General features: G+C 41.2%; 2 protein-coding genes across 5 annotated transcripts in view; one reads left to right on the top strand and one right to left on the bottom strand.

The window, feature by feature from the left end:
• RNF20 (ring finger protein 20) overlaps positions 1–6,836 on the top strand; it is a 32,870-nt gene extending 26,034 nt beyond the window's left edge. For all 4 annotated transcript variants that reach the window (XM_055136516.1, XM_055136455.1, XM_055136581.1 and 1 more), the window contains exons 16-20: positions 2,438–2,650; positions 3,749–3,874; positions 4,026–4,166; positions 5,397–5,498; positions 5,740–6,836. In XM_055136516.1, coding sequence (XP_054992491.1) covers positions 2,438–2,650; positions 3,749–3,874; positions 4,026–4,166; positions 5,397–5,498; positions 5,740–5,916 — 759 coding nt within the window. In that variant the 3' untranslated portion in view covers positions 5,917–6,836. The remainder of the gene's footprint in view (positions 1–2,437; positions 2,651–3,748; positions 3,875–4,025; positions 4,167–5,396; positions 5,499–5,739) is intronic.
• A 4,272-nt stretch (positions 6,837–11,108) lies between these two features.
• Positions 11,109–23,156, bottom strand: part of GRIN3A (glutamate ionotropic receptor NMDA type subunit 3A) — a 207,569-nt gene continuing 195,521 nt past the window's right edge. The window contains exons 7-9 of the mRNA XM_004600274.2: positions 22,347–22,511; positions 19,758–19,834; positions 11,109–15,500 (exon numbers count right to left, since the gene is read on the bottom strand). Of these exons, the coding sequence (XP_004600331.1) occupies positions 15,161–15,500; positions 19,758–19,834; positions 22,347–22,511 (582 nt within the window). The 3' untranslated portion in view covers positions 11,109–15,160. The remainder of the gene's footprint in view (positions 15,501–19,757; positions 19,835–22,346; positions 22,512–23,156) is intronic.

The following is a 23,156-nucleotide window of genomic DNA, read 5'->3' as shown; positions in this document are numbered from 1 at the left end:
CATGAAGGGGGGTCAAGGAGGAAGAAAGAACATGGAAATATTACTTGACGGGTTATAGATTTGCTCTTGCATCTCAGTCTTTTTAATATCTTCTTTAGGTTAGTTTGTTATATTACTTTTGTTATTTTTAAAGATAAAAATATTTCATCTTTAATGTTTTTGAGAAGCAGGAGGTTTACTTTAAAATAAATTTGTTCAGACATTGGGGTGTGTTCCTCCTGTTCTGATAGGGAATCGGGATATTTTATTAATTTATTCAATTTTTTTAAATAATAGAAAAATGTATATGCAATATGGTTACAAATACACGGAACTAAGAAAACAGTTTCTGCAAGTTGAAAGCACTAAATTTTTTTCCCCTGGATTATAGAACTGCAGAGACTTCTCATAATGACCATATAGTTCTTTATTTTTAAATCCCAGTGAATTTGTTATCATGGCATAATAAATGTACCAGAAATGATAGGGGAAAAAAATCTTGAGGAATACCCTATTTCTAAATAAAATGAAGTTGTTCTAATGGTGGCTTGATCATTTGTACCTTGAAAAGAAGAATTTTTTTAGAACTTATAAATTTTGTAAAAAGAAAAAAATAGGGGTTTTGCCTTTTCTTAAATCTATGATTCTCTGCTTTCTTGTACCCCTTCTTTTCTTGTTTGTTTTAATTGGGTTTTGGGGCCACACCTGGCTGTGCTCAGGTCTTCTGGCTCTGTGTTCAGGCATCATTTCTGGTAGGCTTGGAAGACCATATAGGGTGCCAGGGATTGAACTTGGGTCAGCTGCGTGAAGGCAATCTCCCTACCTGTTGTATTGTTCCTCCAGCTTCTGTTGTATTATCTCCTCCTTTTTTAAAAACTAATTGACAGAATCTATGCTAGTACTGTTACAGATTCCCGCATAACTGGGGGGGGAAAAACCTTAAAAATTTTGAAAATGTTAATTTTTCCTATTTATGTTCAGATTTAATATTGCAGTAAAATTTTATGTATTCATTTAATTTTGGTGCTGTACTTCATGGTGTATAGGGCTTACTCCTGGCACTGTGTGCAGGGCTCACTCATGGCATGCTCAGGGGACCATATGCTGTGCCTTGTATCAAACCAAGTCTGCTGTGTAAGACAAGCATCCTAACCCTATATTATATCTCTTTGATGACCCCCAGTAAAATTTAAAATTTTTTTTTAAATTTTGATATTGTCAGACAATTTATATTATAAATTTAAATTATAAAAATTATCTAGAAAAAACTGAAAAAGAGCAGTGAAGTGGAATGGTGCAGCTTCTTTGTCAGATATTGAAATTAGTTTCAATAGGTTAAGCTGACATGAAACTAGAGACAGACTTAGGGCTGAAAAGGAAGTCCAGAAATAGAACTAAGGTATACACCAGTGAGTGTTTAACATTTACTTAAGATGTTTTAAATTAGTGGAGAAATTAAAGATTTATTAAGTCTAGGAAAAAAAGTAAAATAATATTGGGAAAAAGTTGGATATTATTGGACACTACTGCATGCCAATTTCATATGAATCAACATGTAATTTTAAAAAGGTGAATATATAGAAGAGCTAGCTAGGAGAAAAGATGTTTCTTTAAATTTTTAATTGGAAAGACCAAACTATTAATTAAAATCTAGAGACATAAAAGAGATTGTGATAAAAACGCAAAACAACTACTTGGCAGCAAAACCAAAGGACCAAATGACAGAAAAATATTTCTTTTCTAGGTTTTATCATGGAAGGGATTATCTTAACATAACCACCCCCCAAAAAAAATCAAATCTTGGGGGCGGGAGCAATAGCACAGCGGATAGGGCATTTGCCTTGCACTCGGCCACCCTGGGTTCGATTCCCAGCATCCCATATGGTCCCCTAAGCACCACCAGGAGTGATTCCTGAGTGCATGAGCCAGGAGTAACCCCTGTGCATGGCCAGGTGTGACCCCACGCAAAAAAAAGGAAAAAGAAAAAACAAAAAAACCTCTAAAAATGTGGAAGGAAGCTCAACAGAACTATTGAATAGGCAAAACAAATGAATTTTACAGAAAATAATACAAATGATTGTTAAATATATGAAGATATATCAAATGTGTATTCTCATACTCAAGACAGATATAAATTAAAACTATTTTTAGGTACTATTCTTAGCTTGTCAGGTTGTACTGAAACTTCAGATGTTTGGACTACTGCTGGAAAATTGTCCAGCACTAAGGATGTGGAAAAGCATGAGGAAAATGTGAGCTTTTTTTTTTCTCTTAAGCAGCTGCTGCATGATCAGTTTGAGAGATTATGGTATGTATAGTTTTCAAGTACAGGTAAACCATCAGACCAGCAATGAGAAAGCGGGTTCAGAAGATATCAGGGCTTTTTCTGTCTTTGTAGGGCCAAAACAAGTAATAAAATAATGCTTCTTCAAAGTTTTTCTCTTTGTCCTCAATTTAGGAGGAAGAAGCTCTCCTCTCTGAGATGGATGTCACAGGCCAGGCCTTTGAGGACATGCAGGAACAAAATATCCGTTTGATGCAGCAGTTGCGGGAAAAGGATGATGCAAATTTCAAGCTTATGTCAGAACGGATTAAGTCCAATCAGATCCATAAGTTGCTTAAAGAAGAGAAGGAAGAGCTAGCAGACCAGGTTTTGACTTTAAAGACTCAGGTAAGTAGAATGAATAGAGCTTTCTGGGATTCTGTTGAAAGAGGGTGTTGTTTAAACATGATTATATGTGAATGACATGAAAATATATGATTATTATGGCAACTTTTTATCTTTGTGATGGGAAAAAAAGCCTAAAGACTAAATGAGCATGATTAGGTCTAATACTGGGAATAATTACACATCCTTACAAAGGAGTACAATGTAGTTGTTAAAGCAAATGTAAATCTACTAATATGGAGAAGTATCTAAAGATGATTCATTATCACTTTTGTGTTAAAACTGTATGTGTTGGGGCTGGAGCAATAGTACAGCGGGGTAGAGCGTTTGCCTTGCACGCGGCTGACCCAGGTTCGATTCCCAGCATCCCATATGGTCCTCTGAGTACCTCCAGGGGTGATTCCTGAGTACAGAGCCAAGAGTAAACCCTGTGCATTGCCAGGTGTGACCCAAAATAAAAGCAAAAACAACAACAATAACAACAATAAAACTATGTTTTTATGTCTATGCTTGTGTATATTTAAATATTTCTGGAAGACCACATAAGAAGCCTTTGAAAATGCTTACCTGGATGTTGACATGAGCATTTGTGAATTTGTTGCTTTACTTTTTACTGTTTAGTATTGTTTGATTTCTCTTTGTTCATGAATATCAAGGAAAAGATTAATTTAGAACCTTTAGTCATTTGAAAGAGATATATTTCGGACTTTTTAGGCTATAACGTACATATTCTAATATGAATTGCCAGCTTGAGGATTAATATGACTGGAAAAGTTAGATACTCCTAAATGTAATTTTCTTTTTTTTTTTTTTTTCTGGACCCTCCTCTATCTTAACTATCCTCCAGCCCCCACACTAAATGTAATTTTCTTTAATCTTTACATTTATAGAGTATCTAATGGTTTCCCAGACTCTTCCTTGAATTTCAGCATTATTTTTTATTGAAATAATAGCCTTGCATTTATTTTTGCCTTGTTTTTAGTTAAATTCATAATAGTTTGAGATATTTAAACAGATTCATTTTGGGGGCATATATATTAAAAGAGCCATATCATATATTTTTTCCTTTTTTGTGTAAATATATTCTTTTCTTCTTCAAAGGTTGATGCCCAGTTACAGGTCGTAAGGAAGTTGGAAGAGAAGGAGCATCTATTACAAAGCAACATTGGCACGGGGGAAAAAGAACTGGGGCTTAGGACCCAAGCTTTAGAGATGAATAAACGCAAGGTATTGATTGACCCTTCTGTCATCTAGAGTAGAGCCTTCAGAGCACCAAATAAGTATTCCACTGATGAAATGATAGCTTCTCTCTCTTGTTTTTGGTTCACATTTTGTCACTGGTTGTAATAGTAATGTTCTATCTGTCCATCTTTCATAGGCTCTAGAAGCAGCCCAACTGGCAGATGACCTCAAAACACAGTTGGAGTTAGCACAGAAGAAGCTGCATGATTTTCAGGAGGAGATTGTGGAAAACAGTGTCACCAAAGAAAAGGATATGTTTAATTTCAAACGAGCCCAGGTAAGATCAGTTGTCTTTTTCTTTACATGTCAAGATTTTTTCAGAGCTCTGAAAAGTCATTTCATGTCAGTTTCTTGAGTAAAGAGACTGAGTCTGTTTCCTCTGCTGTCATTCTCATAGCCTGTCATAGTGCCCAGCACATAGTAGGCATGTAATAAGAACTTATATTTTTCCATTTTTATTTTTACAGTTATTCACAATAATTTATTACATCCAATATTCCAACACCTTCTCGCCACCATTATTTCAAATTTTCCCACCACCTTTCAAGCCTGCCCCAAAAGCAGGTCCTAAATAATTTTTTTTGTATGGCTTGTTATGAAAAGTGCATTAAAAATGATCCAAAAAAGTTTGCTTAGAGGAAAATGTGTGAAGATTATTGTAGCTCACCCTAGAGCCATACAAAAGCCCTTGTATAAGAGATTACTAACATATTATTATGTGTTAAGCCTTGTATGCTAATGTTTGTTTATTTTTGGATCAAGATCAAGTGCCTTCTACCTTAACCCCATCAAATGTGATGTGCTAGTCTTGGCACATCAGTGGAGTAGAGTCATGCTCCAGGGTTTCTAAGCTTTTAAATAGGGTGATACAGTTGAAGATGACTTTGGGATCTGGAAGCATCTCTGCAGCTTGTGGCTCTCTCCGACATTTATTTATGAGTCTCTGGCTCATGGCCATTAATGAGCTTATAATGACACCAGAGGCAGTTCGTGGAATTAGTATTTATTAAAAGAGTGAATGAGTGGATTTATGTAGAAGTATTGTAACAGTATTAGAGAATTTTAAAATTCTCCTGCAGCTTTTCAGTTTTTGAAATGGCATTTTTTTCATGTTGCTTTTTGTTCATAACAATAAATATGTAAGTTATTTTAAGCAAAACTACCTTCAGCTTAAAAGTGGACTGCCCTAAAATAAAGTGGATGTCAGGTTTTTTGCTTTTTAAAGAGAAACCTCAGTTCTTCTAAGTCTTTAGTATTTTCAAAGAACTATGAAATATCTTTTGACAATAGAAGCATCTCAGATTTGGTCATATGATGATTGTTGCCTATTCTGAAACAAAAGAAAGTGATTTGCCCTGTGCAGCTATCTATATTCTTGAAAGATGACTGCGCACGAGAGGACAGATAGCCCCTTTTTATTTCAACCAAGAGTTCAAGTTGATCTGTGTTTTTTCTCAGAAAATGCCTGTCGGGTAACAGCTCTAATAGCTATGCTATTCTACCACAGGAGGACATCTCCAGACTTCGAAGGAAGCTGGAGACGACAAAAAAACCAGACAATGTACCCAAATGTGATGAAATTCTAATGGAGGAGATTAAGGATTACAAGGTTAGAGAAACTCTATTTCTTTCTTTCATTTTTAAAAATTTGTTTTTGTCAAGGCTCACTAATGTACTGGGAAATTAAGTACCAATTTCTTTACATAATGGTAACCAGAGAATGGTAGCCCACATTGATACTGGTTCTTGGTGAGTTTTCTTCCTGTTACAGTCTTGTATAGAGGCCATTGTGGACTATGAACCTTTGTGATTGCTCACAGACTGACTTCTCTCTTTCTCTCTTTTTTAAGGCACGCCTGACCTGTCCATGTTGTAATATGCGTAAAAAGGATGCTGTACTTACCAAGTGTTTTCATGTTTTCTGCTTTGAGTGTGTGAAGACACGCTATGATACTCGCCAACGCAAATGTCCCAAGTGTAATGCAGCTTTTGGTGCCAATGATTTCCATCGCATCTACATTGGTTGATACAAGCCAGAAGAAAGGGGGCTGGCTAGACAGACATTTGTTCATTAACTACCAAACCTCTACCTCTTTTTTTCTTGACTGTCACCCACAGGGCAGTTGTTCTGTCAGCTGCCTTTCACAGACTAAGTCCAGGTTCTCCTCTGTAATAGTCATGTAAATTCTGGGAGGCGCACTATTAATTGCTAGCCTTAGGTTTTAGGATGAAATTAGAAGTGAACAACTCTTACTGTTTCCCCTACCAGCTTTGTATAACTTCCTGCTTTTAGACTCAACATTTTGTTCCTCAGGCTCACTGTATAATAGTGAATTGTCCGTTCCTCCTGAAGAAGTCAAGGTGGTATTTTTGATATAGAGAAGGGAACAAAGAGTGGAGATACATAGCTACTTAGGGGGGTGGGTGGTATTTTAGGATTAAGCTATCTGTATGGGCACAAACTTTTCTTGATTTTGGCAGTAAACTTTTATAAACCTGGTTTATAAAAATGATATAGTTTTGTTACTCTTTCCTGGATGGTTTGAAGCCTTAATGAAATTATGTCCAGGATGAGTAATTTCATTTCCTATTCAATAGCAAGGTAACTTGTTAAGGTCAAATGGCTTCATTGTTAAAGTAACTTAAGTTTTGAATATTCTATTCATTAAAATATTTAAATTTTTAAGGCCAGAATAATTTCAAGTCATAAAGTCCCTTGTACCTTACAATGAAATGAGGATTGGAGAGGATAGGAACAGGACTGAGACTGAGATTGTAAAGTCATTGTCCGGAATCTGAGAACTTAGTACAGGGAGGACTTGGTGCACTATGAATTATTCTTATTCTCTCTGCAGAGGTTTTTGTGATCTGTTGTTGTGTGTTACAGAAGATTCTCTGTAATGTTTCTGTAAGACTTGATACTCCATAAACTTCAAAGAAAGCAGAATTCAGTTTGCTTTTGTGTTTTTTCTTTAAAACTTTTGTCTGTCATTATTAATTTTGCATCTGCTATTTTTGAATTCTTGTGACTTGAAATAATCAACTTAGATAACTGTGTTGAAGTATTTCTTTGATTAACTAGAGTACTTTTCTTGAGTTTATTGAGACTTTGCAGGGACAGAAGAGTATATTTGGCTGCTCCCTTCTCTTCACATAGTTCACTATGGGGTGTAAGATTGTGGTTTCTTTACCAGTTATATAATGCTCCCTGGCACTTCAGATGGAGAGCTCTTGAAAGATCACTTTTAGCGTATTCAGCAAACCATAAGTCTTACTGATCTCTGCTAAGGGTTTGTGTGAAGAACATTACACCTGTGCAAAAATGGGTAGAGGCAAATTCCATGTCCTTATCTGGCCACTGTTATATTCAACATAATTTATGATAGAAATTAAGCAGTAGAGGTTAAAATGTCTAACTGGGGGGTCTTACAAGGTCCTCAAAGTAGTCATGAGTCCCTTAATTTTCCTTCCATACACCTACTCCACATACTCTATCACTGCTGCTCTTGGATACAATGCCATTGCATTTAGTATTAGGACATTTTCCCATCATTGTTCTTTTCTGTAGGGACAATTTGTGAACAACTATTGGTCTGGGGACAAATGAAGTACTTGAGCAGCAGGCAGTTTGGGTTTGAATATTATCTGTGACAATTTAAGCTAGGAAAGCAAACTATCCCAGTGTCGGAAACTGGGGTTTGTGGAATGTGAAAGAAACCACTAGAACCTTGGGGAATGGGATTTAGGGGAAGCCTCTTTTGTTGGGAAGGGGGAGAGCTTCTTGTCTGACCAGTTTGAGGTCCAGACAACACAAGGTGAGATCTCAAGTTATTTGCAGATTATTAACTGGAAATGGGGTTACTTGGGGGCAATTTGGTTGCTCTAACAAGAATTTATATAGATGGGCATACCAAAATTCACTTGTGTTGCAGACAGTTTCTCATAGCTTTTCTCTCCCAGATCCTTAAAAGAACTTTAAACATCCTAACCCCCTCATCCCTCACCACCCCCCAAGTTAAGAACATGCCCTAGGACTGGTAATACACACGTGCTTGTCATGTAAGAAGCCTAGGTTTGATTCCTAGCACTGCGTGGAATGATCTAAGTAACGCAGTAACCCAGAGCATCAATATTATGGTGTGAAAACGAAAAGAATCTGCCCTAGTTCCATGAAAACTTTAAAGAGAATTTCTTAAAAGTAATGACCCTGGAGATGACTCAAAAGTAGCCCCCAAGAACTGGGTATGCTTCCTAAGCAAAAGCAAAATTTGATGTCTTACAGTTTTTCTTAAACTGTAGAGAAATTCAAGCATCTCTGGGGTTATGGAAAATCTTGACTAATTCCCATCCGAAAAGTCTCTAATATGATAGCTGCATGGAGAAAATTCTTGAAGTAGATTTGAGGACTGTGTGTATGTTGGATTGCATTTCTACAACAGGAAGCTCCTCGTGTGGTAATTACTTAATTTCCTAGTTCTGTAATTGTCCCATCACAAGAATTGAGCTTTACTTTTAGGGGACTTCTGCCTGTCTGGTCTCTTCCTAACAGACATTAAAGTCTTATTTTTAGGAAATAATAATTACTAAATTTATGATATGGAAAGGACAGTGTTTTAATCTAATCCCCCCAATATTTATCAGGGGCCTTGGCACACTACTCAGTAAAGGTCTGTGTAATCAAGTCAGTTCCATGCTTCTAACAAAAGCAAAAATAAAATGCATCTTAAATTTCTCTTGTAATACATGGAATTCTGATGAATTCTGAGTTTGATTATCTATTGAGGCAACAGGATAGCTAAGATTTTTCTAACTATGTTTAGACTGTGAGTGAAGTTGTAGACAAGTGGAACCAACAGCCACATTAATGAAATAACAATATAACAATATACTCTTGAGTGGTTCAGGTTACTAAGATCTTGGAGAAGAATGATGGGAAAGACTGGATGTAAGGTTGAATAGTACTTCACACATTTTTCAATGAAGAAACACAACTCATGGCCACAACCTCAGCTGTACACTTTGAAATGTGATTATCAGACCTGCTTTGTCTTTTTTTTTTTTTTTTTGCTTTTTGGGTCACACCTGGCAATGCACAGGGTTTATTCCTGGCTCTGCACTCAGGAATTACTCCTGGCGGTGCTCAGGGAGACCATATGGAATGCTGGGAATTGAACCTGGGTTGGCCATGTGCAAGGCAAACGCCCTACCCACTGTGCTATTGCTCCAGCTCCCTGCTTTGTCTTCTTTTATCTGAGGTGGACACTTGTACCAATAAAATGTTATCAGGAATATCATAAAAATAACATTTTCCCCAGAGAATTAGGTAAACTATATTCTCAGCAGTATAATTTAAATAGGAAATCTTCCAGAATCTAGAGCTTTTTTTCTTCCCCTACCTGTTGAGTGATCCTGTAGCACTTTGTTCTAGAGTGGAATTTGGGAAAACTTAACTCAGTTCTATTATATATTTTTTGTCTATCGTGATTCCAAGTGCTGTGTAACACATACTATGTATGACATCAAACTTGAATATGTGTGTTCCTGCCATTTATTCATCACTTCAATCAGTTTCTTTGTCTCTAAAAGTAACTACATATTGGATTGAATTAAGGATGAAATGAGTCAATATATAAAATACATCTAGTGCCTGGAACATACTAAATCTCACCAATATTAATTTTCATTATTGCTACTATAGAAATAGATTATTCCCCCCTCTCCATTTTCTTCTGAAAAAAAATCTACATTTTCTTTCCATTTTGAGAAGTACGAGTTGTGTCCTCTCAGAAATCTAGGCCATATGTATTTATACCTGTTTGTATTTAAGTTAAGTGGTATCATGACAGTTATCGCCAAACATAAAAAAGTTAACTATATATGCTTGTCCTATAAGCAAACAATGTGTGTGAATGAAAGCGTCTAGTGAGGATCCTGACCTATCAGGTCAACCTCTCTTTGATTTAATTTTTTTAAATGTTCCTGGCCTTTGGGATACAAATCCAACTTAGCTGTGTGGTTTCTGCTCTTTCTAGTCTTGGTAACTTGTCACCTTTCTTTGTTTCTATAAGTGAACTACTTGAAGTTCCTAAGTTCCTTGATTGCTATCATTTTTCAAGTTTGGAGCCTTGCCCATGCAAACATGTCCATTACTCTCTTTAATTATGTGCACACATACATGTCTCCTCTGTTGTCATAGTACCTGAGTGCATTTCATTATCGAAGTGCATACTGCATTTGATTTGCCATATACTCCCCAACACACTGCACCTCAATAATTGGTGTGAAGGATGTGTCCAACTAGCAAATTCATAAATGTTTGCAAGCAGCTAAGTATGCCTGGCTTGTAAGATGGCTGAGACTTTGATAAAAGAGTGATTTGCAATTACATTCCTTTTAGCTCTTCATTGGGCGAGGAAGTAAAAGAAGATTGTGGAACGATTTCTGTGAGATTCCAGGACCAGTGTGCAGTTATCACATTGCCTTCCATTTTTTGTTTTGTGGAGCTGGGGGTGGGGAAGTCAGGCTGAGGCATAGGTAGAAGGCAATGTGGGTAATACATGACTGCCAAGGAAAAACTAAAGGTGGCCTTGAGAAAGAAGAGGAAGTTGTAAGACAGTAATCATAATCCTGAAAATGTATTTTGGCTGTTCTGAATGTGGTTGTACATCTCTGCTACTATGACTGTGGATAACTTACATAATTTCTCTGATGCTTGTTTTTTCTTTTATTTTTCACTTGTAAATTTAAGAGCCAAGTTTATCCCTCCAGATACGGTCTACAATGAATTTCAGGATTGCTATAGGAATAAATAAAATCATGTTTTATAAAAAGTGTTCGATAAATGTTACCTCGTATGCTATTGTTTGTTGAAGGGTTGTGAAATGAGTGAATTACGAGGTCCCTCTAGTTAGAGATTATGTTCATCTTACTATTCTGTCTCCAACATATGGCATATAAATACAAGCTGTTTCTCAAATGTTTTTCAGTTACTGAATAAGGGCATTTTCAGAAATCTCAGTACTGAGATTGTCTCTCAGATGCAGTCATTTTCATTACATGTCTGATGACAGTGCTGAGTTTTCTCAGCATAGCTTGTACCACTTTGAGTGATGTCAAGGAAACAAGCATAAATCATAGCACCAGAGAAGCCTGTTAGGAAAGAATTAGTTCCACATCAACGTTTAACTCCCAAAGACAATGCCGTCAGCACATCTGCAAGTGAAGTTTCTATCTGAACATTTATTCCACAGTCATAGAAACTGAAGATGGAAAAGACCTGAGGACATCTAGTCCATCCACGTGGTTGTACAAGAAAAGTGGCTGGAGCAAAACAGCCTGTTCACATCATGCTCACAAGACAGCATTTCAGTTCTTCCTGGAGCGGAGCGATTGCAAACACATCAAAATGAAGACACAATGCAAACACTTTACAAACCTTAAGAAAATACTGAGAAGCATGTTAGTTTTTCATAAAACGATTAGTAACTAAACTAAAATGGGAATCCTGGGTTAGCCGAAAGGTGTGGGTGGGTAAAGAATAAGTAAAACAGTGCTGAGAGTGAAGTGGTTTTGATAACTAGAGGGCCACTGCGTCTGAACACTAGTTGGCTTTTCTGGTTTGCTTATGAAAATAGTTGCTGGAAGAAAGAGAGGATCTAGTAGTGTGGTTACTTTGCTTTTCATTCTCTATCCTTAGCCCAAAGAAGTGCTTACTAGCTCCAAGGCTCTAACAGACTCAGCACCAACACTGATTAGTCTAGCGCCCCAGCGTGCTCCATTTCTGCTTGGCATCTTCTCTGGTTTGGCCCAGAAGCAGCAACTCCAGCACAGGCCTTGCACAGCAGCAAGATCCGTGAATAATGGAGAATCATTTCCAGGCACATTGAAAACCTCAACTCAGTGGCTGGCTGCCTTCGTAGTCTGCCCCAGTTATTCTTCTAACTTGTTGCTTTAAATTGTTTGCTCATCTATTCTGAGATATTCACACTCCGGGGCCCTTAGGGCTAGTGTTTACATGAACCAAGCAGCCCTCTCTGTCTAACTCACCCAGTCATGCTGAACGGGGTGCCCCTTGTGCCAAGGGTTCGCTCCTGAAACAGGGTTGGGATGTGTGACAGATAGTTATGTTCCAGGCTTGCCAGCTTTGGGGCTGGCTAATACATGGGAGCCTTCTGACCTTATAACGGGGGAGCCAAAGAAGCATCTCTTACCTCTTTCTTTTTTTTTTTTTTTTTACCAAAAAGACCACCCTCCACCCAAAGATGCCACAACTTTGTGTGTTTGGAGTCTAAAGGGAGTTGAGAGAACAGAGGTGGAACAGAACAGAACGAAGGACCCACCATTCCATAAAACCTTTTTACGAAACACAACACACTGTTTCACAAATTGCAAAGCACTGTTCAGTTACTACCGATAAAAATAACCATTGCTACTTAACATGAAGACTGCTTCATTTCACTACAAGCAAGTATGGTTGTTTTTTTCTTTATCCAGAACATGGAGGCATTTCAAGCGATGTGGATGGTGGTGAGCCTGCTTTCAGCCCCTGCTGTATCTTGTTGCTTTCCTGGCCACAGTTTTGGCCCAGTTATTCCTCAGAAGGTACCCAAGGAGCCATGCACTCGGCGTCTTTGTGTATAGGCAGGGCCATCTGGTGTGTCACCTGCTCAGAATGCCTCAGTAGAGAAGCTTAAGGTAAACGCGATATACAAAAATCCAGACTTACAAAACGGCTACATTAAGGGATAATTAATTGCATTACAAAAGGATTCTTTACTTTACAAAAGAATTCACCTCTGGGTTCCTTTACATAGCCAGCTCCTCAAGTTCATTCGGACTGAGCTAAGTTATAAAACTGTCCATGTACAACATTAGGAGCATGGCTGTTATGTGAGTTGAGGTACACCTGTACATCAGCCTTTGGGCTATGCAGAGGTTTGGGGTGTGCCGAGCATGACAGCAGAGTCTACTGCATCTGCAGCTGTTGCAGACGGGTGGGGAGAACTAAGGGCATGGACTTCCAAAGGCAGTTACAAATCTACTTCTGGGCCTGGGATGAGAGCGAGGGAAGGGTTCGGTCTTTCAAAGCAGAATTATCCTTCTGTTTCTGGAGCTCACCTGTACCCTTGGAGGTAGGCCTTTTTATCTGTACTGACTAATGAAGTGTAACTGTGGAACCCTCCCTTCTCCCTCATCAGCACCTCTGCACCTACATTCCCCCCACCCGCCCACCATTTTTCTCAGACAATTAACTAATTGCTAAAGTGTTTTCTAATTACAACTCAAGGCGCTGTCTTTCCCTAGGGGAGCAGATAGTTCTTGGGAGAAATGCAGGGATGTCATCCAAAAGCAGAGGGAGAGATTTTGTGTTCGAGGAGGCTTTGTAATGCTTTGCAGCTCTTTTAGGCTCCAGTACTTGGCACAGTTCTGTGAATGCATGATAGGCATTCAAATTGGGGTGGAGCAATGAATCATGAAACGATAAAGCCAGTAATAGATAAACTGGTATCCTGGGATGGGCAATGAAGAGAGAGAGAGAGAGAGAGAGAGAGAGAGAGAGAGAGACAGAGAGAGAGAGAGAGAGAGAGAGAGAGAGAGAGAGAGAGAGAGAGAGAGAGAGAGAGAGAGAGAGAGAGAGAGAGAGAGAGAGAGAGAGAGAGAGAGTGTATGTGTGTGTGTGTGTGTTTGTGTGTCGGGAGGGGTGGGGGAGAATGGAAAGCGAATCAGCAGGTACGTGCTGAAGTTTAGAAAGCTCTCAAAATGCCTGTTCTCACTTTCCTCCAAGCCGGGAGCAGCTGAACTTTTTGCACAGCTTTTTGTATTATGCAGCAGCCACCTGGGGGCGTTGGGTCACAGTAAGTTTCTGAGCTTATTTTTAGGCTGCCCTTAGACTCTGGAGATGAGTCTAGGCAATCAGCATTCTAATGAGCCCCTAAATGATTCTGATCTACACTAACACTGGAAATGGAAGTTCTTTAGCTCCCATATTCCTTTCCCCTTCCGTACGCCGAAGCAGTTGCCCGGGGTGAACAGGACGCCCAGGCATATATACCAAGGTTATATCAGGCTCCCTTTGCCAATGGGAAATCACTGCCAATGGATGTCGAGGGGCATCAGTTAGGGGAGGGCTGCTGGGAGCAAGCCTGCTCTTGCCTCTTTAGAAATGGGTGGTAGGGAGGTATGACGCTGGGAGATTGCCTTGCTAGTTACTGATGCAAACATGGGAACACAGGGCATGTCGTTGAGTGAAGAAACCTGAGGGTCACTTCTGGGATGTCTGCAGCTCAGAGATAGGTGACTGCTGATCCGAAAGTGGCCTACTGTGTGGCCAGAGACCTTGTCGTCAACTCTAGTGCTGGCTCCTCTCTCCTCTCCAGCTAACAGAGATTCTGGTTTCTTCCTAAAGCCTCCTCCCTATTTGGCTTCTCTCCCATGTTTTCCTTTATAAAAGGCACACACCACGGTGGAGACACTCAGTTAGATGAGTATGGTCCTATTCACTCTTTAGCCAAAATGCTGAACAACGTTTTCAGAGATTGTGTACTAAAAGCGCAGTATCCACCGCTAACACCCCTCAGCTGGTCCTCTGTTCCCATGCACCATATCCCCGTATCCTTCAGAGGGGCTTAAAAACATGTTCCTGTTACTTGTAAATCACGATGGGCTTGGAGGTCAAGGATCTTGTCAAAACCCTGACCTGATTTCCCGCCTCACTGGCCTAATGAGATACCCATGAGTTCCGCTAGTTTTCTGAGTATCCGCAAGTCTTTATTAACTTTCCCTAGCCCTTACCTTTTTCTTGCTGCCTCCAGAATGTAGGAACAAATCAAAGAGGGGGGAGTTGTATCAAAAGTCACAACCCTGGATAATCTTGTTTCTATGCTAAGATTAAAACCGACCACCCAGAAAGATCCGGGTAGGAGTCACAATTTTATCTCTTGTAGTTGATAGTGCAGAGAAAGGGCTAAAAACCAGAATTTTTACTGTGGCACCTGGTGAAAAGGTTAACAGGAGCTGGGCTTGTCTGATTCGTCACAGATTCCTTACACGGAGCTTTTGACCGCCTCCCTCCTAAGGAGCCTGTCTACCCTGGAGACCTAGAGAGCGAGCGGGGGAAGAGCCGTGACTGCTTTTCAGGCGGAGGACGGCAGCAGAACCTCTAAGAAAACCTTGTTTCCGCCTCCCACAACCCTGGTGGTTACAAAAGGGCATTACAAAGTGTCAAGGGCTCAGAGGAATGCCTGGGACCGGCCTGGGGAGCAGCAGGATCACCTAGGATTCGCAAGTCCAATTTGTCCTTTGATACTCCTCTAGCTCTGATTTCCTGCTCACAGCCAGCTGCAGCTCCTGCCGGATCACCTGGATCTGCTTCTCGAGCTCTGAGAGTTCCTGCATCACCGAGTTCCGCGCCCCGCCCAGGGAGTCCGCTTTCCCATTGGTGGTCAGCAAGGCAGGGAGCTCTCTCTTCCGGGACGGCAGAGGGATGTCCTGCGGGGGCTGGATGCCCAGCTGCTTTTGTCCACCCTCTTCACTGAAGATGTACTTGCGAGGGTGGTCCTGACTCAGATTGGAAGTGTTCCACACGGTGAGCTGCTGGGGCCCCAGGTTAGACCTGGGAAGCAAAGAGACACTTGATTTTTATTTTTTACCTTTTTTTTTGGTTTTGTTTCAATTCTTATTCTTTTGGGTTTGGGAGGTCATGCCTGGCTGTGTTCAGAGCTTACTTCTGACACTGTGCTCAGGGATCACTCCTAGTAGTACTCTGTGCTGGGGATGGGACCCCAGTGGGTCAAGTGCAAAGTGCATGTCTTACCCGCTGTACTATCTTTCCAGCCTCTCAAAGGGACACTTTAGATTTGTCTTCTTACCTGCACTTCCAGTGTTCTTGGCGAGTCATTTGCCTGGGTGAATAAAAGGGAGATGGGTGCTTCTCCAGATGAAGTAACCGAGTTAGAGAAATTTGCAGCTGCAGTGTTATAGAGACCAAAAGAGCTAACATTATTCTCTTCCACTGGAGTGCATGGCTCATCCTTCTGTTACTGTCCTAAAACTGGGGTGGCTGTATGTATCTTCTGCTGGGCTGCTGGACCCGAGTATAGCATGTTCATCTATGAAGAACCTTACATGCCTTTTTATTCCCTTCTGGTGGGTGAGGCCCAGAGAGCAGCCGTCTTGAAATGCTCTGTGGCTCTAAAGAAGCAGCTTCGTCAAAGCAAAAGCCTGTTTATTCAGTTTTTAGAGAAAGTACGCAAGAAACTACTGATAGATATCACAAGTATCATTCCTTCCTAGTTTCACAACACCCCCCTGATGTTTTCCACTTGAATTTGAGAATAAAAGATGCATAGAAGATGCAGGTCCCAGGAAAATAAGTTTCCCATTATAGGGATGTCTTTATGTGGTTTAGAATGACAGCTGAAGACTCTAGCTTAAAAGCAAAACCAAAACCACCGAAGAAAGCCTCAAGTTCTTGCTGAGATAATAAAAATCCAGTAGAAATCAATTCTCAATCCTCTTTAAGGCTTCATCCCTCTCCTCTTCCCTCCACCACCATGGCAGAGAGGTGGCAGCAGATAGCAAGAGAACTCTCGTCAAGAACTATGCAGGAGGCAGGGGAGGGGACAGGGGTCTTATTTCTACAACCAAGACTTTACTCCTGGACTTTCAGTTGCTAGAAGGGGAGGGACCTGCTGGGAAAAGAGGGAGAGGAGACATGATGAAGACTTGAGTCATGTAATAAGACAAAAACTGAAAGGGGCTAACAGAGTGATTCAGTTTGTTTGTCCTGGGGTAGGTTCCAAAAGCAGCCATTATACTTTATTCCTCCCTCGTGTACCCGTGCCGTTCTGTAAAGTGATTTTGCAACCAGAAACAGTGTTCAAGGGGATGCAGGGAAAAAGAACTCTTATTCACTATTGGTGAGAATGTGAACTGGCTCAGTTCCTACAGAAAATGGCATAGAGATATGGCAAAAATTAAAAATAGAAGACCCTTATGATCCAGTGATTCTGATCCTTGGTATCTATCCCAAGAACACAAAATCATTAATTATAAGAGATGTATACACATCCATGTTCATTTCAGTGCTATTTACAATAGCTAAGATATGGACACAACTAAGAGCCCAATGACAGATGAATGGATCAAGAATTGTGTATACACATGGTGTATACTTTATGGTGTGTATACACAACAGAATGTAGTTAGTAACAAGTAAAGAAGAAATAGCATCTTTTGTTCTAACTTGGGTGAAGCTAGAGAGATCATGTTAAGCAAAAGTAGTCAGAGAGAGAAGAACAAATGCTGGATGATCTCATTAATAAGTGGGATATAAAAAAATCAAATAAAATGAATGAACAGTATCTAATGACAATTCCTTGAACTTTGAATACTGAATTGAGGTTAACAACAGGTAGGAGAGGAAGATGTAGACTAGAAAATAAATTTATAGTACTGTAATGTATTTATTTATCAATATTGTATATTTATTTTTTTGGAGCGATAGCACAGCACGTAGGGTGTTTGTCTTGCATGTGGCCGACCCGGGTTCGATTCTTCCATCCCTCTTGGACAGCCCGACAAGCTACCGAGAGTATCCCGCCCACACGGCAGAGCCTGGCAAGCTACCCGTGGCATATTCGATATGCCAAAAACAGTAACAACAAGTCTCACAATGGAGATGTTACTGGTGTCTGCTCCAGCAAATCAATGAACAATGGGATGACAGTGCAGACAGTGCAATTGCTAAATTGTACATTTACACTCTTTTTAGAGAATCCATGTGTAAATGATCCCATAGGAAATGTGGGTCCAAGAGAAGCCAAGAGGGTTTATTCTGTCTTAGTTCCTTCTGAAGTCAAGGGTTTCTGGAAGGAAATCTTACAAGAAAAGTGGGTAAGTTGAGTGAAAGACACATTTGGCTCTCAGTTTAAGTAAGAGAGATGTAAATAGGAATCACATCACGGTTGGAATCAGGATCACAGGGCTTCTTGTTTCTGTTATAGCTGGAAAACAAATGTGCTCTCATTATGGGACGAGTCTTTTCTGCTAGGTCTTCTTGTGTTCCTCTGGTTGAACACTTATGTTAAAAATAATTATGGCAAAAAAAATAAATGTAATGTGACATAGAACAGCTGTGACCTGATTAGTCTACAGCTTGAGCTAACAGAGCTGCAATTTAACGCAGGCATACCCCAGGCTGAGAGGGATGGGGGGCTGGGGAGCTCCCTGACTGCAATGAGAGGCTTTAAGAGATCATGGAAATGGTTGTGACAAGCTAGAGGCAAATTAGAGGGAGGCCGAGCACAGCAATCCCAGAGGTGGTACAAGCCGCGAAAATGAATCATGTTTTCACTCCCTTTCCCCTTTCCTCTATTTTGAATAAGAGGTGTGAATGTCAGATTTCCAAATTGCCCAGAAAGGGAAGCCAGGAGCAGAGGAGCTGCCACAGATGACGGAGTTGCTTTCTGGTAATGCCCTACAAGGAGGTCTCTGGGCATAGGAGGAACCAGGGGGCTGGCCAGGAGCCAGAGCGAGTGTTTCTGACATTTTTAGCCAGCAGGTCAGGCATCCACAAGCTGCATGTGGGAAAGCAGCAGAGTTTCAATTTTCAAATGTCAACTATGCATTTGATGCTTGTTACTTCCTATTAATGAGATGCTCTTTTACGGGGAGTTTGTAGAAAGGATTCCAGGAAATGGATTAAGCAGAACATGTCTGTTGCATATTTCAAATATCCCAGGAGTGCTATAAAGGAGGGGAGAGTGGAAAGTGCCCCCAAAGCAAAGTTGCATGAAAGTAATTGCCCGCTATGGTCATGAATTGTCTTACATATATCCTGTATATAATAGCTTCCTATGGATTACCTTTAATTTCAGGGTTCTACGTATGTCATCTTATTTAATTCTGCTTTTGATGGGGAACAGACTATGGCCTACACCTGGCTGTGCTCAGGGCTTACTCCTGACTATGCTCACGATTACACTTTGCGGGGTTTAGGAGACCCCCATGAAGTGCTGAGATCTGACCCAGTTCAGCTGTGCACAAAGCAAGGACCCTATCGGCGGTTCTATTTCTCTGGCCTTCTCATTTAGTTTTTCCTGCAACACTGGGAAGTTGACAAAGCTTTAACTTCAAATTTATAAACAAGTAAATGGAGACACAGGGAGGTTAAACAAATAACTTGTCCAAGATTGTACATATTACAAGTGTCAGAAACAGGATTTGGATCCAGATACCTAGACTCCGCAGCTACACTTTAAACCCTGACATGTATCACCTAAGCTGCATTTCATTGTCCATCTATGCATTTGTTTTGTTGACTTTATTTCTATTTGAAACCACATACATTTATATAGGCTTTGTTTATTACGACAGAATCCTGATGTGACCTGGATTATTTAACCCCCCTTTTTAAGTTTAAAGTTTTGGTTACATGTTCAAATTTTTAAATTTTTTTCTGTTTTTATTTTTTTCCAGGAGGCAGGTGCACCCAGCAACTCTCAGGGTTATTCCTGGCTCAGCACTCAGGAATTACTCCTGGAGGTGCTCAGGGAACTATGTGGAAGGCTGGGGATTGAACCTGAGCTGGCCATGTGCATGGCAAACACCTGACACCCTGTACTATCTCTCTGGTCTAAACTTTATTTTTTAAAAAAGTGTTTTTTGGGGGGCCACACCGAGTGGTGCGCAGGCTTGCTCCTGGCTCTGTGCTAGGGATCACTCCTGAAAGGGCATGAGGGACCAAATGGAGTGCCAGGGATTGAACCATTTGTAGGGCAAGTGTCCTACCCACTATATGATTGCTCTGGTCTTCACAAACTTCATTTTTTAACTGTTGTACAAACCTCTGGCATTAGCCTCTTCTTACCTCTTTTCCACACGTTTGGTCTTAAAGCGCTGCTGCTTGTCCTCTACAAATGAGGCATTCAGTGCTCTGTGTAATCTCTGGGGGGAAGAACAGATTCACAAAGAGGGTCATTAGAAACTCAGGTGACAGGACAAAGAACTGCCTGAGATGTAACAGCAGACCTTTGTCACCACCAGACTTGAATCTTTCATCAAATTCCCAGAGATGCCCGAAAACAAATCAGTTCTCAGCTCAAAATCTCAGGAGAACCATAATTTGTGATTATTATTCTTCCTAGAGGAACTAAAAGGCAATTTGAGAGGAAGCTCAGAATTGCTCTGGGTGGTAAGAAGTTTCCTGAAACCGAGAAGGGCTTTCACAACAAATGTTTGCTAAAGGCTAGTCAGAAACTTCAACTTGGGGACCAGGAGATAGCTTAGGGTCCCGGCACATGTCTAGCAAGCACAAAGACCTCTAGTTTAGTTTGATCCCTACCATTATCTGATGTGACCCTACATAGGGCTGGGAATGGACCCAGATGCCCTGAATGCTATTGGGATCCCATCTCTTCTCCTCCAAATGCAAACAAAGGAAACAGAAAACCCCCTCAGTGTCTATTTCTGAGCTGCCCAGAGAAGGAAAAGGGACATTAAAACTGTTGACACACAAAGGAGAAGACAGGTTGTGAGCAGAACCCAACTTTGGAGACCAAATACTTCCTGGGGTGAAGTGATCAGAGAGTTCAAGTGGTTGGGGTCTATCTAGGAAAACCTAAACAACGGACTGTATTCACAACGCAGGAGCTGCCTGAGAAGAGATGCAGGGGGCCAGAGTGGCAGAACTGGCACCTTGCCGGGGGTGGGGTGAGTGCTGGTGCCCATTCAGATTGATCAGCATGCTCCACTGGACTCACCTCTCACCGTGGTCTCAGGAAACTGCCACCTTTGAGTTCCTGCAGCCTAAGGAAGCCTGTGTCTGATTTGACCTTTCTTTGTGCCCATTTTCTCAGGGAGAGACATGCCACTGTGTGTGTCTGTGTGGTGGTTAACCTGACTTTTTCCTAAAAGTGAATGCTGGTGTCAGCTGGACTCCAAAGAAAGCTCCTGGTCACATAGCTTGGACTTGGCATTGGTAGACCTCAAATCTCTGAACCCAAATAAACCCAGAACAAAACAACACAAGAACTCACAGGAAACAGGGGCCGTGAGGTTTTCTGTTTTGTTTTGTTTGTTTTGGGGAGAGGATCACACCTTGTCGATGCTCAGGGGTTACTCCAGGCTCTGCACTCAGGAATTATTCCTGGTGGTGCTTGCAGGACAAGATGGGATGCCGGGAATCAAACCTGGGTCAATTGTATGCAAGACAAACGCCCTACTTGTCGAACTATTGCTCTGGCCCCTGGGCCAGGAAGTTTACTGATAGGGAGTTTAAGCTCACTTAATGGCCTTCAGCTTTGGCAGGAAGAAAATGAAAGAAGAAAAAAAGAAAGGAAGGAAGAAAGAAAGAAAGAAAGAAAGAAAGAAAGAAAGAAAGAAAGAAAGAAAGAAAGAAAGAAAGAAAGAAAGAAAGAAAGAAAGAGAGAGAGAGGGAGGGAGGGAGGGTGGGAGGGAGGGAGGGAGGGAGGGAGGAAGGAAGGAAGGAAGGAAGGAAGGAAGGAAGGAAGGAAGGAAGGAAGGAAGGAAGGAAGGAAGGAAGGAAGGAAGGAAGATGGAGATAAGGAAAGAAAAAAGAAAGATGGAGATAGGGAGGGAGGGGGAAGGGAGGAAGGAAGGGAGACAGAGACAGAAAAAAGCAAGCAAGCAAGCAAGGAAGGAAACCTGTAGGAAACACGGCTTTCATATATCTTTAGATTGTCATTCTTTGGGGGGAAGTGTTCTCAAGAGACATTCATGGGGTCAGTGCACCACTGCTGGTGACACTAAGCCAACTGGACCCGTGGTACAATGCAAAGGCCTGAGAATGCAGTGCCCCCGCCCCCAGTCCTGTGGTGCTGAGGACCACCAAGGTCACCCCAGAGGTGCTCAGGGCTTCCAGGCTGCACCTGGCTATTCTCGGGAGTCCTTGATTGGCTTTGGGAATGATTGGCTCTGGCACATGCACCCTAACTCCTCGAGTATCTCCTGGGTTCTCAGGTTGTGACTCTTTTTTTTTTTTCTTTTTGGGTCACACCTGGCGATGCACAGGGGTTACTCCTGGCTCTGCACTCAGGAATTACCCCTGGCGGTGCTCAGGGGACCATATGGGATGCTGGGATTCGAACCCGGGTTGGCCGCGTGCAAGGCAAACGCCCTACCCGCTGTGCTATCACTCCAGCCCCAGGTTGTGACTCTTATGTGAAACCAGGTTAAAAACAATTTTGTTCTTTCCGTCATGAGCAATACCAATTCTAGAAAAGGAAGTTGGGACATGAAGGAAGAGCTGCAGTTCAAAGGTAATTATGGCAGAGGGACTTCACGGAATTGAATTACTTATTTCCTACAGAAAGTGTCTACACCACCTGTATCCTCGTGGTAATTTCTCATTCCTCAGTCTGACTAAAGGCTCTTGATCCTCCCCTTCCTGGGACTCTGACACGGAAGAAGGTTGGGGCAAGATACCCGGGCCACTCACCTGACTGGTGTGGAGCCAGTACTGCAGTTTGGATTTGTTCTTGATTCGTGGGAGCAGCAGCCTGTACACAATGTGCTCACCAATGGTGGTCAAGATGGACAGACCGAATCCGATGCACAGCAGCACGAAGAGTCCAGAGAAGTGTTTGATGCCCATCTGCAGGGTCTGCGGATGAACAGCAAAGCGAAGGTCATGAATGAATACATTGCTTCTGAGCTCCAGGCTCACTCACTCTCAGAGGTGGACACCAGTGTTCAATATGTGCTTTGCACTCTATAGGAAATCCAGTGGACTGCCCAGCTGCAGGCACATTTCTGGGTGCTGGCCATGGAGAATTCAATAGTAAGAATGGTTCCTGCAACTGTGCAGAGGTTCATGAATCTTCTACAGTCTTTTAGAGACAGGTAAAGAGGCAGTAATCTTTATTTCTACTACTTTTATGTTTATTTTTTTTCTATGGGTCACATCTGGTGATGCTCAGGGCTTACTCCTGGTTCTACAGTAAGGAATTACTTCTGGTGGTGCTTGGAGGACCATATGGGATGCTAAGGATTGAGCCTGGGTCGGTCAAGGCAAACAAACTATCTACTGTACAACCACTCCAGTCCCTTTATTCCTACATCTAAGGGAATCTTTTTAGTAAATGCCTTTCAACCGGGGAAAATTAATATATTCACTTAATATACTAAAGCGTTCGATATTTATCAAGAGGAAATTAAAAACTCCCATAGGGATACAGAATGAATAGGTTTAAGGGGGAAAGATGATGAGTTCAACAATTTTCAAATTTAGATCTGGCAGGGTACATAA

Source organism: Sorex araneus, chromosome 1 (genome assembly GCF_027595985.1).
Source record: "Sorex araneus isolate mSorAra2 chromosome 1, mSorAra2.pri, whole genome shotgun sequence".
NCBI classification, from domain to species: Eukaryota; Metazoa; Chordata; class Mammalia; order Eulipotyphla; family Soricidae; genus Sorex; species Sorex araneus.
The sequence above is the reverse complement of the archived record's forward strand: the minus strand, read 5'-3'. Positions and strand labels throughout refer to the sequence as shown.